Raw genomic sequence first — 13,937 nt, forward strand, 5'->3', positions numbered from 1 at the left:
GGAGCATCTTACGTCATATCAAACACAAATTTGATCAGGAAATCAATCCGTAAATCAACGATGTGAGAAAACACGGTAGCCAGAAAAGTCGATATCAATGAGTCAGATGAGGATGGCTAATGGGTTGCACATACAGGCATTATATATACAGAAACTATCTTAACAAAATAGGAAACACTCGAAAGGCATCTGATCTCTTTTCCTTTTTCTTAAAGAAGAGAGTAAGGCTAAAGGAAAGTCTCTTCTTCTCTTGGCTTCAATACCACTTGTTAGGATTAAGCACTTATCATCATACCAAAAGCTATAACCTGTTTTTATTTTTCTAAAGAAATATTTATGCTTGATTTGACATAGTTGAATTGGTTTCTGTTGACATTTCCATATTTACCCAATGACTGTCTAATATTACACAGAGTAACTACAACAGTCAATGGGGAATCTTAGTAACTCTATTGATTAGCTACCTAAGCTTTTCACCTTATTGCTAAGGGTTCGATTTCCCACCTTTTAATCCCCTCTCTATTAAAATAACTACAATAGTCAATAGGTGAACCAAGGAGGCAAACTTAATTGGTGCAGTTTCAGGATTGCAGAACAAAAATGAGAGCCAGTGGCAATATCAGTATTTCTCCTCCAACAACTAAAAAGGAACAAAATTAAAATCCTCTACAAATAGTTCAATCTTCAAAATCATAACCATAAATTCTCAGATAACAAAAATTACATAAAAATGAAAGTCCTTAATCAATAATGCTAGTAAACAGTAGGATTCGGAAAATTACCAAACAGGAGATTTGAATTGAAATTGAATGATTAAAGTGAAGGTGAGAGCTTACTCTGCGTTCGGCGGTTACGATCTGCAACTCCGTTGACGGCGACGGTGAAGATCCGGCGAGTAACGAAAATGAGGTCAATATAGAGAAAACTAGGGCTAATCGAAGGATCGCCATAGCTTTCATTGCTAGTTTTTGAGGAAAAAGAATTGGTAAACTCTCTTCAGTCTTCTCTTTTAACTGATTCATACTCTGTACTCTGAAAATTCAGCACTGATTTTGGGCTTTCTGATATTTGGGCCAACAAGCTTTGGGCTTTTATGGTCTTTGGGCCAACAAGCTTTTGGACTCAATAGACTTTGGGCCAACACTTTTGGACTGGGCTTTATGATCTTTGGGCCATCAAGCTCTTGAACTTTTGGTTCTATGGGCTTGGGCCAACATACTTTTGGCCTTTGGGCTTTATGTTTCTTGGATCACACATACTTTTGGACTTTGGGCTTCTATTTATGGTCTTTGGGCCAACAAACTATGGAAGTTTGGGCTCTGGTACTTGGGCCAAACATATTTTTGGGCTTGCTCTTATGTATTTGTCCTCATCACTTTTTGACTCGACTTTTGGAAATAATTATAGTTATACAATTTTAAGTTCTACGTGTGAAATTTCAAGATTCATGAGTTTGAAACTCATTGAATTGTTTTCCATATATAAGACATTTTCTTATCCCAATAAACAACATGAAACAACAAATTTTAAGAAGTAATTACATCACATTATTTTTTGTAACAGAAAATCAAATATTTGTCCTAATAACTATAAATCTTTTTACAATTGAACATTATGAGGATAAAGGTTTTTCTTTTGGTATATCAGATATAGTATCTTACCCTTTTTAGAATTTACTTGTGAGATTGCATTGGGTACGCTGTATATATGCATTCAATTTGTGGTAAAGTTGTAGAAACATGGCTAATGTTGCCAAACTTTATATTTTTGAAAGAAACTTTAGTCAACCACTTATATGATAATTTAAGACTATATAACTTTATCCAATTATACTCTCATTAGAATTTATATATAGTGTGACTCTTGATAGCCAAATGACATAATAAGAAAGTGAATACAAAATTTAATTTGAATATTTCACAAGAGTTAATCCCTCCAAGCAACTTGCAAATGTAAAAGTATAAGGTTCAAAATCCACTTCTTAAAAGCACCTATAATAAAAGACCCTAAGAGAAAAGTTTGAATAAGATATCTCCAAAGTGACAACTTTATTTAAAAATGGCAAACTTTTTTGGAGTCTTTTAAGGTTGGAGGACAAAGCCAATGGTCCACTAATACATAATTTCATCAATGAAATCTATAAAGGGAATTATACTAGTAATGTCCGAGCCGACTTGTACACACCTGAATATTATCCTGAATATTATGTAGCCACATACAATCACCAACTCCAACTAGCAAATGTGGAAAATTGCCTAGTAATTTATCTCTACGGGAATTCAAACTACGATTTCTCATAATTTTTAAGTGTTACAATACACCTTTAGTGCAGAAGGAGGGAGGGAGTTATTTTTAGTCCATTGAGCAATAAAGGAGTCATAATTTTCCATTAAGGGCATTCAAAATATAAAGAAACTAAGAAGACGTGACATATTAAATTATACGTTGAAAAGAAAGATTAACTTATCTACACAACATAGTACTTTGAAAGATTAACGCATCTACACAATGTAATATTCCGTTGAAGGAATGTCAATTGACTTTCCTTGCATGGCACTTTAAAAAACGAAAAAAACTCAATGCAAAAACTACAACAAAAATTGCCTTCACTTTCATACTTTGTCCTGTGTAGTACAGCCTTTCCCTTTTTTTCTGTTTATTCCTTGACAAAAGATCATGCAGTCTCACATATGCATCTTATCTTGTACAATGGAGAATCAAATTCAAAACTAAAAGCAACTAACCCCCTCCCCCCTCCTCTACCCACACACAACACAACACAGCTATGTAAAAAGGAATTAAAAGAAGAAAAGGGAGCATTAAAGGATCTTTTTCATGTTTCTCCTTGACTTTTAACAAGTTGAATCATCAATTCTTGAAAGTCATTTTAGTGCTGATTCCACTTTCATTTTTCAACTACCTTTTTGCAAAAACTGCAAAAGCTTCTTCAATGAAACTTTCTAGACATCACAGAACTAACTGATTTATTTGCATCTAGAGGAAGAAAACAAAGGCAAACAACCTGGTGCTCAAAGCATCATACAGGGTCCCAACAACGACCGCACCCCAAAGGCAACCAACCCTGATGGCAAGCATTAGTCGTTGATTTCATGGCTCGAATCCATGATTTAGAGGTCACACAGAGACAACTTTATCATTGCTCCAAGGCTCCCCTCGGGAGAAAGTAGAGGCAAGCAGAAGGAATAATAATCAAGAAGGTCGAAGGAAAAGAATAATTTTGCAGGATTTAATATATAGATGACAATTCTCCAAGAAAATCCCACAGTTACAAACTTATACCCTTTTTTACAAGAGAAATAAGCCATCTCTCCTTATGTACATCACCCCCAACAACAAAAAGTCAAAACAAACGATAAAAACAAGAGGACCAAAAAAGTCATAAGAACCTAACTAGTGTACCCTTACATTCCATTTCCCAAAATTATATAGCACCTTTCCCCGATTTTGCATGGCTGAAGTTTATTCCTTTACAAGAATAGACATGGATTTATGGACATTCAAAAACTTCTCAGCCTTTCAAAAACTAAATAGTAATATAAAGAGGATGGACAACACTAAGTAACCTATGAGGCTCCGAGGTTATGTAACTGTTACCTAGGCTTTGGTTGTGATGCAAATGACCACACTGGTCGAACATGTCTTTGAGCTGAAGGGCTAGCCAGTAATGTAGCCTGAGATCGAGTTACCATCTCAGCCATGGAAGGGGTTTGATAGGCTTGGACAAGACTTGATCCACCTGTGGAGTCACCTCGTGCTGTTGCTCTCTGCCACGAGTGTGAGCTCAGCCCTGACAAGATATATGCCCTTCCTGATGCTTCGTATACATTTCTGCTTGCCATCCTCTCCTGCATCTCCTTGAGCTCAGCATCAAGTGCAACACAAAGCCGGTCATGAGATTTAGCAGACTGTGACTCTGACAACAACTTTCTGGAGTTCTCTAGGATGGAAGTCGCGCCAACTAGGTCTCCTTTCTCAGCAGCAGCTCGTGCCTGTGCCATTGCCTCGGCCACTCGGACCCTGTTCTGCTGCCTGTCTACTTCAATTAAAACACTCTCTTGTCCAGCCTTTTCAGGTCTCTTGATCCTTAGATCTTCACTTCTGATGGAAACCTTCTCTTTCGTGAAGGGATCCACATATACACACTTAACCTTTAACAATGATGTTTCTGCACCTGAAGATTCAGTTGGGATATTGATCGAAACCAGAAAATCCCTCTCTTCATCAGCATATAGATCTCCAACATCAATTGTTCCCATGTGTCCATCAGACATTAAGCGGTTTGGATAGCTTCCTGCTTTTAAAGAGCTAAGACAGACACCTGGGTGAAGACACTCAATGCTTACCTGAAGCTCCTTGACTACAACACTAAGAAGGCCTCCAATGCACTGTGCAAAAGCATCCTGTATGACACCTTCTGTCTCAATAAATGAAAATGTTCCTCCTGAAATCTCTGATATTGAATGCATTGACGAAGCATCGTGATCAGCACCAAACCCGAAAGCATGTACTGGTATTTTAAACCCTGAACTATTTCCACCATGAATGGACAAGGGTAGAAGCAGCTTGTAGTTAGGTTGCTGCTGTCTACTACCAGAATTATTACTGACTGTGTATGTGTCTTGACCATCAGACAACAGTATTATACTAGTAACCGAGTTCTTTTCCTTGCGGTCTTCCATTATCTTGGCACCCTTTCTCAAGCCTTCAGCAATATTTGTCCCTCCATTTGCAACCAGGGAGTTTACAGCTTGCAGTGCTTGCTGCCGTCCTGTCTCAGACATTCTACGAAGAGGGAAGAGGCGGCGAGCAGTCGAAGAGAAGGCAATTACTGCCAGTCTATCATTGGGACCGAGATTCTGTATCACAAAACCCATAGCTCGTTTTAGTAACGCTAGTTTGGTGCCAGCCATACTTCCACTGATGTCAAGAACTGTGACAAGGTCAACAGGAGCACGAGGCGTTTGGGAAACCTGAGACAAATTTACCTGGGTTTTGCCTGGTTCTTGTACTGAGAATGAACCAGGAGCCTTCAGCTGGACTAACACAGTAAAGTTATCTGAAGCACTGGACCTTGAGACTGCGGGAACCTCAGGGTAAGTTTCAATCTTTACTTTTCTGTTGTCACAAGACTCACAACCATCTACTGAACTCTTATCAGAAGCACTTTTCTCAGTAGAATTGAGTTGATGACCCAAAGATTCATCATCATCAAAGATGGCTGGCTCAGGAGCCTGAAATAGTGGGGAAATATGCCGATTTGGTGTTGGACGGGTTGTTGGTAAACGACGTATTACAGTCATTAGTGCATTATTTTGGGGCCAGTCCACAGGATTGACTCTAGCCCTCCCAATAGGAGGATCTAGGCTGGGAAACTGCAGAGGAATTTCTTTCCATTCTGCCCTGCAAACTGGGCAAACTTGGTTTCCATGTTTCACGTTTGAAGCAATACACTGGAAGTGAAACGAATGTGAACATTCAGCAGTGAATATAGCATGGCCATCCCCTCTCTTCATTGAAGCCAAACAAATTGAGCATGTTTTCTGAAAGTAGAAAAACACTGGTGAGGTGACGAAAAGAACAATGTACCAGTTTGATTGGCACAAAATGCAAGTAAAAGGAAATGGTTCCATCTAAACAGATTTATATTAGTAGAAAAGAAGTCAATAATGCACAATTTATGAAACAGAAGATTGCAAGCGCGGATAAGTACTCGTGGACACACTAGATGAACTATTGTAGCAACAGAATACAAGTTTAGCCAAGTGCAAGAAAATTATTACTGTCACAAAATGAAAAAATTAAGTTGTAGGTTGACCATATAAATCAAGTTTCATATTTTCCAATGTGTATTACTATCTGTTGTTATATTTGCCTTTTATCTTACTATGTTGCTGCTATATTTTTCTTGCAATCCTGCTCGAACACATTTCTTATGTGTCGAGGGTCTATAAAAAAAACCTCTCTAACCCAACAAAGGTAGGGGTAAGGTATGTGTTCATATCAATCAAATACCATTCATGAAAACACTGACAACAGAAGAAATGGAAATTTCGTTTTCCTATTTATTAGATTATTGTTTTATCTGCAATCTATCAATAGACCAAAATCCAGAATCATATTGCTAAGTCAATGACCCAAAATAGAATAAAGAGGAAACAAACAGAAGAACTTGGCAGAAAAAATAAAGCAAACGGCTTCCAAATGGAAAGATCAAGTGGGTCAATATGTCTCAAGCATATTTTGTAATCAATAGAAAATGGAATAGTATGTCCATACAATAACCATTGAACTCAAATAAGACAGAAACAAGAGGTCATGCCTGTGACAAACAAATACGACTACATACTTACGGAAGGATCAAAAATCAACTTTTTTGTTTTTTCTCGTGTTGAGGAGAACTCGTCACTTTTATGACAAACCATAAGCAATCAAAGATGCACAACAAAGATAAAGTTAAAAAAGCCATCACTAATAAGAAAGGACAAGGAGCCTGAAAAATACTCTTATGACAATTTGCAGGCCAAATCCTGGAGGTACTCATTTCTTACTTTGAAAAATATAAAACAAAATCTGGATAACACAAAATACAGACATATTAAGCAAACTTTGCTTGACGTTTTGTTGGTAAAGAATACTCAACAGAAGCTGCTGAACAAGTTACTTTCCTTTCTAAAGTGGTGAAAAGAACAACACCTATAACGCTTGAACAAGTAACAACGACAAGAGTCCTCAACACGGCTATTATGGTTATCACACAACAACCGCTTGGAGTTGGTCTACTTTTCTCTCTACTTGAAAAGTAACAGAAGTTTAAAAAAACAAAAATGAGAACTGATTCTCAAGTGTGTAAGTTCATACAATATGATAGGCATATGACAACAGCAGAAATTGCACTGTAGGCTAAACCATAGCAAATTCAAACTTCAATGGAATAATAACAACTTATTAACAGTAAAGTTTCAAAAATTTTCATTACACAAAGCGATACCAAGCACATACAATCAGTCAAATGAAAACTTAAGAAACAACAACAACATTTCCTAGAATTACCTAGTTTCACCCAATTTCTTTCCAGTGAACCTAGGTAGACCACTCCGAAATTTAGACAATATGAAAGGATTGAGCTTTTCTAGGTTACAATGTGTAATTACCTACCAAATAGAGTAGATAACAGATATAACCAAAGTCTACATGTTTAACTAGAACCAGGAAATTCATTTGAGCATAAAAAGCAGAAATAATTCAAATTAAGAGAGGGATAAAAAAAAAGAGTTGAAAGAAGAGTGAAGGCCTAATGTATCCCGATTTTTCGTGTTTCATACATGAACCATCAGGTGTGCAAGTCTACCAGAACTACCACCAAATGTTTATCCAAATAGCTGGTGATAGTTTAGTAGGAAACTCGCACACCTAATAGTTCAAAACAGTTCAAGTATGAAACTTGAAAAGTCCAGGATACTTAAGTATATTTTTTACTCTTTAGGAGTTCTTAAACATGAACACTTGCATATATTGATGAAAAACACAAACTTTCTACAAAGTACAAACAACAACAACAATTACCCCTCAGTCTCAAACAAGCTCAGGTCAATCAGCTATATAATCCCAAACTTTCTACATATTTTTCAAAATTAGTACTTACTAGTAAAATAAAATTCCTTCCAACTTCACAACTTTGTCTGCTACAATCACATATAAAAGTGAAACAGTTAAAAATAAAGAAAGAACAGGAAAACAAACCTTAGAAGATCTACTTAAGCTCTTGGAAAGCTTCAACACTTGTGACCTTGGGGTCGCCGGAGCAACATCCCAGTCAGCCGTCGCCGGCGTTATAAGGGCGGCGCCGGAATGCCTCTCTGATTCAGAAACTGTTGAACTACCACTATCATCATTTTCATCCAGTGTTCTTTTAGGAACATAAGTACAAAGATTCAAACCAAGAGCCAATTTCACTTTCCCCCATTTGCTTACCATTTTTTTTAAAAGTAAAAATTTCTCAAACCCCTTATCAAAAGATTTCAAGAATCACCTACCCTTTAAAACAAAAAAGGAAAAAAAATCCCCCTTTATCACTTTCTTTTGTTACTATTGTTCTGCTAGCTTTGACTTAAAAAGACAGTTTTTTTGCAGAAATGCAGCTGAGTTCTTTAAACCCTTTTGGTTATTGGAGCTACAGAAGAGAAAGTGAGGCACAAAAACCAAGAAAAATGTGAAATGAGGAGCAAATAGAAGATGGTTTAAGAAGAAAGAGTCACAGAGGGGTGATTAAGAAGAAGCATTTTGATCCAAAAAATAATAATTGTTCTTTGTGTTTAGGCAACAAGGATTGGGGAATGGGGAAATGAGAGAGTGAAGGGAAGGAGGAGTAATATGGAGATTAATAAGGTGAAATTTTTGGTTGAAGAATCAATAAAGGACCACAGAGCTGACCTCTTTGATTGTATGTTTTTCTTTTTGTAGATGTTTGTGGTTGGTTTTATTGACTTTGGTTTATTGAGATTTGTAAAAGGTATCGCGGTCGTATAGCAGATGAGGTTGCTTCTTTTTTTATTAGATATTTTAGCTATCTAAAATATTCATGATAAAGTATGCTTACGCATCGCGAATTCAAAAATAGTTAAGCTTCAATATAGACATCGAACACCAGATAGGAAATCCAAGTCCTAAATAAGAAAAAACTGTTAGTAGGGTGCGCTTCCCCGAATGGAGCTTTACGCTGCTCGAATAAAAAATAGTCGAACTTTAATATAAGTATCGAATATCGTATGAGAATTCTCGAGTGTTGAATATAAAAAAAATCAGGTAGGATATTTTCCTCCGAATGAGCGCTACATAACGTAAATCTAAAATAATCAAGATTTGACTTTATTTTATTGATTTACTATATTTTATCGACAAGGGCCTCATTCTATGCCCTTCATATAGTTTAGAGCTAATAATCATATTTCTATTAATATCCAATTTTTTTATTTTCTAAAGTCAAAAGTAAAATTAGGAGTTCTCAACAGAACCAAAGAAAAGTCCAAAGTAGTCCTGTCATAATCTTAAATTTGGTTCACATGTAAATTTAAAAAGGAAAAGAAAAACATTACTATTATTTATTATGTTATGTTAATATACATAAAACTATTCCAAGAGTTTTAGTTGTCTTATATTTACCAATTTCATTTTCACACAACGTGTTATATTTCTGTAGAAAATTCTTACCAATATGTATTATTTTGACTTATAAATATTCAAAGTGAATAATTGATGTGATTGCCTTATATAGTAATTACACATTAATTAAACTATTAAAGTCTTTCCAATTAAATCTATTTTAATTGTCTTATGTGATTGACACTTAAAAGGCAAAATTTCCTAATTTCGATCATAATTTTACCATCTATTTGATTAGTGTAAAAAATATATATATATGAGAGAGCAAAGTGTATTATTTTGTTATTGTACGTATTAATTAAAATAATTTATTTTTTTTTTAAAAAAAAAAGATGAATGGAGTTGGGTCCATATTGAGTTATCATTGTTAGAAAAAAAAATGTTTATATGCATCATAAGTATGACAAGAAAAGTAAAAGTGAGTCTTTTTATAATAGAAAAAGTCAAATTAGTGGGATTTTCCTAATATAAAAAATGTATTTAATATTTTTAATTAAAAATTTAAATATAAAAATTATTCATAATTAAATATTTTATTTTTTAAAATTACTCCTTTTTAAATAGACTCGAATTAAATTGATTTCAAAACAGATAGAGTATTAAATATCGAATAAATTTTTTTAAAAAATAATTTAATTAGTAAAGCACAACTCTCACACGTGCACTTCATTAAACTTTCATAAAAGTCAATGATGGTTTCGATCTGTCAATGGTCAATTTTTTCGTAAAGATTAATATTATAATAAAACATAGATTAATTATACATTATTGTTACGTTAAGTTTAAGTTGACAAAACGAAAATAATTAAAATTTATGTTGTTTTATTTAATGGATGTAACATTATACATTTACGTTACTAGAGCTTTTATGCCATAAGGTTTTAGAAGAATTTGATCAAAAAAGATTATTTATTTTCAAATATAAACTTAACAACTAAATAGCTTTGATTTATTATCTATGAGTTATTCATTTAGATTTCATAAGTAACTCAAATATGATATAATATAACATAAATACATATAAACTTTAAATCTTAAATTCATAAAATTGTAAGTATTGTTTGATTTTTATAGTTAAATCTCGAAATATGTTAATTAAGCTACCCTAATCCTCGTCCTCCTCTCTCTTTTTTGTTTAGAATTTATCAATTTTGTAGAAATATTTTAGGAATAATAATATGTTGGGTTCTTATGGGTTTTGGAAAATTATAGTAAATAATTAATTGATTGAAAACTTTGTGAATTCTTTGACTATAATTTTTCCATTTGGTGCTTATTATATATAAAAAATATAAAAAGTTGAATAGTGTAATTATTGAATGAATATAAATAAATGATATGTTGCGAAGAATTTTCTTCTTTAAAAAAATATATATAAAAGTTCCATAATATGCAGCACATTTTTGGTATTTAAATACATATAATTAATGAGTTACCTTCAAAGTTCACAATATTAGAAAATTTGCATTCAAAGAATGATTAATATGGTCAAACTTTAAGTAGTTGTCATTTGGATATTTTTCATAATAATCCATGCTTATATTATTTTAGGAAAAAGTCAATTTTATTGAAGAATAATTTATTTATTTTATTTTGTAGTTTTTCTAGAATTTATGAAGACATTTCTAGTTATGAATTACCAAGTCTAAATCCTAGATTATCTTTTTAAATATAATACACATCACATATGATTCAAACAACATGAGTTTCTTTTTTAACTTCTTTTAATCAATTAAGTGTAAATTCGAAATTTCATGAATTTTCATTTGAGAAATGAAACATGTTATAGATCAAATTTGTCTTACGACTTTATTTCCAAAATACTAATAAAATTTTCAAACACTTGAAAAGTGAGAGATAATTTTTTAAAAAAGTTTCGCACTATATTACAATGTTAATTATATAAGGGATAAAAAGGTGAATTATTACACATAGGTAGACTTTATATTATAAGTGTAAAGAAGAGTGTCTCACTCTCTTTTTCTACTCTTAGGAAACCTAATTACTTTTCTTTTGGGTGGTTCATGGAAAAAATAATTAATATACAATATTTTATTGATCATATCAGAAATGTAAATCGTATTAAACAAATTTAATATGACGATATGAATTTATTAGAAGATGTTAGCAGATAAATTAATTTTTAACCATTTGAATACATGAATATCATCTGCTATATTAACTCATCACTTCTTTTATTTGAATTTAGTGGCCAAAAAAGGGGAATCAAATGATTCACCTTTGCACACTTTGTCAAAATATGGAATCCTAGCCAAATAAAACTACTTTTTATTGTCAAGAGTTTAGGATAATTATGAAATAAAGAGAACATAATAAAAATTAAAATGTATTTTACATAAATAATGGAGGAAAAAAAAAGTAAAAGAGTGGACCAAACATAATTCTCTTGTTAAAAAAAGCTTTTGAGTGGAGTTCCCTATTCCCACTCAAGAAGACAACCTTTTAAAAGAGGGGGAAAAAAGGAGGTAAAAAAAGAGAGAAAAAAAAAACTTATCTTTTTTATTATTCCAAAAAGTTAAATATTCCTCTCCCCCACAAAAGAACATCAACTAGGAACCAAGAGAGTGACCCCTTTTCATTTCTTCCCCTACTTTTGATAGCACACATGCCTTCCAAATCTTATTATTTTTTATAAATTATTACGATATTTTGAATTGATTTGTATATCTCAATTAATTTCATAGAGAATTTATTATCTTTTATTAGTATTGATATCATATAATTTTATCCATAAAAATTCAACAGATCGAAAAAACTATCTGATGATAGTTAGAGTTAAATGCAAATTCTCAAAATCACTTTATTAAAATATCGTCGAAAACGTTTCTCGTGAAATCTATCAAAAATTTATGTTTTGTTCAATAGTAATTTACTAGTAAAAGACCATATATACACTATCAACTCACCTTACTTTCAAAGTAAATATAGAATACAAACAAGTATTTGAAAAGTACTTACATTGCTATCAATAGATTCCATTGAAAAAAAATAATCCATATAGAGTTATAACTAAATACCCCACCCCACCCCACCCCTACCCTAACACTCTTCTTGGCTTCTTTTTTTTCTTTTTTTTTTTGGGGGGGGGTTGGGGTGGGGTGGGGGTGTTATGAGGATAGGATTCCCTTTGGTTCCTCTAAAATTTGCCAAACTTTCTAGGGTAAGTCAACTAGAAAGCTGACTTTTTTGTTTTCATTATTCTAAGAGAACATTTTTTTTTCCTTTGATGGTGCCTCCCACTTTGGTGATTTTAGGGCAGTGTGGTCTTTGTTTTTACATGCATTATGTATATTATCTGTACATCATTAGGAACTTATAATAATGACTCTTCTCATTCTCCTATGTTAATTAATTAAAATATTACTAATTACTTTGACTAATCACCATATTATTTTTTTGACCATAGCTTTGGAAACCTCAAATGTTTCTTAGTATAATGTGCTAGGTTACTAAGTATCTCATACATAAATTTTAATATATTACTCAATTTTGTTTTAATTTATATGACAAACTTTGACTCAATATGTATAAGGTTTAAACAAAAAGTGAATTATTTTGAAATTTGTGATTTAAACACGTCAGAACATAATATTTACATACATAATTATGTTATTTATAAAATTTATGATAGTAAAATAGCATAATATATACTTGTGTGAGTTTAATTATTAAAAAGGGTTTTTTTGGGCAAAGTATATAAACGTGTTTTTTAACTTGGTCTTAATTGGTATATCTGTCCTCCAACCTTAAATATGCACAAATAATCATTTAATTTTATATAAAATTGAATAAGTACACACATATTCTATATAACATAATACACGTAAGATGTCATATAAAAGCACAATTATTATGTAAAATGTCATGTAAGATTTGCGTATCTATTTATTTAATTATATATAAATTAAAAATATCTATTTATATATACTTAAAAATAAAAAAAATATAAATATCAGTTAAAATCAAATTAACAAGCATTTTCCCCCTTCAATCCATGCATATCCATATGAGTAAAATCACCTGGTTGTAATATATAAGTTATATAGTAGGCCTCTTTATTATGATGTCACATGTGTGTTGATAATAATTCATAATCATTACCACATTCATCATTAGCAGCAGCAGCAAGTCAAACCTAATCTATGCATCTTGTTGAGTACATTACCAAACATCATGTCCCACAATGTTTAAGTATTACGGTGTGTGATCGAGTCAGAATTTTCAATAAGTGAATTTATAATAAAAACTTAAAGAAGTAAAAAAGATTTAATATTTATAAATTATGCTTTAGGATACATAATTTACTTCTTTTTACGTGATTTTAAGTCTACTTCATCTCCTTTAACACATTTTCTTAATATGTTTGTATCAAGACATTCTTATGTTGGTGATCGTACTTGAACCTTCTTTCTTATAAGTAATGGTAGCAAAATTTTCATGGTTTTTTATTTTATAATTTCAATTATAATCTATATTTTTTCAAGTTCCGTTATTACATTATTTTCATTGTTGTTATTATTCTTTCTTCGATAAGATAAGATTTGTTTTGTATTGCTCTCCATTTCACTTTTTTTTTTAATTACTACTCACATATTTGTATTCCTTTCTTTTCAAACTGTTTTCAAATGTTTTATTTAAGTCGAAGATTCATCAAATTATAGGAATAAGATCAGTGTACGCTATGATATAGTTAGATTTTACTTATAAATTTACATTACATATTTTTGTTATTGACT

At 32.2% G+C, this 13,937-nt stretch overlaps 2 protein-coding genes across 3 annotated transcripts in view; both read right to left on the reverse strand.

Moving 5' to 3' along the window:
* LOC107020714 (dolichyl-diphosphooligosaccharide--protein glycosyltransferase subunit 1B) overlaps window positions 1–1,039 on the reverse strand; it is an 8,085-nt gene extending 7,046 nt beyond the window's left edge. Inside the window, exon 1 of one of the 2 annotated variants that reach the window (XR_003578524.1) lies at window positions 837–1,022. Coding sequence is in view for 1 of the 2 variants with exons in the window: in XM_015221178.2 (XP_015076664.2) it covers window positions 837–1,022 (186 nt within the window). In the remaining variant the exon portion in view is untranslated. Of the gene's footprint in view, window positions 1–836 lie in introns of both variants that reach the window. The other variant, XM_015221178.2, reaches the window with a different exon arrangement.
* Window positions 1,040–3,219: 2,180 nt separating this feature from the next.
* Window positions 3,220–8,466, reverse strand: LOC107020561 (E3 ubiquitin-protein ligase WAV3-like). The gene is made up of 2 exons (XM_015220977.2): window positions 7,762–8,466; window positions 3,220–5,561 (listed from the first exon to the last, which is right to left on the reverse strand). Exons 1-2 carry the CDS (start codon window positions 7,993–7,995, stop codon window positions 3,612–3,614), a joined length of 2,184 nt encoding a protein of 727 aa, XP_015076463.1. The 5' UTR covers window positions 7,996–8,466; the 3' UTR covers window positions 3,220–3,611.
* Window positions 8,467–13,937: the final 5,471 nt, after the last annotated feature.

Source organism: Solanum pennellii, chromosome 5 (assembly GCF_001406875.1).
Source record: "Solanum pennellii chromosome 5, SPENNV200".
In the NCBI taxonomy this organism is placed as follows: domain Eukaryota; kingdom Viridiplantae; phylum Streptophyta; class Magnoliopsida; order Solanales; family Solanaceae; genus Solanum; species Solanum pennellii.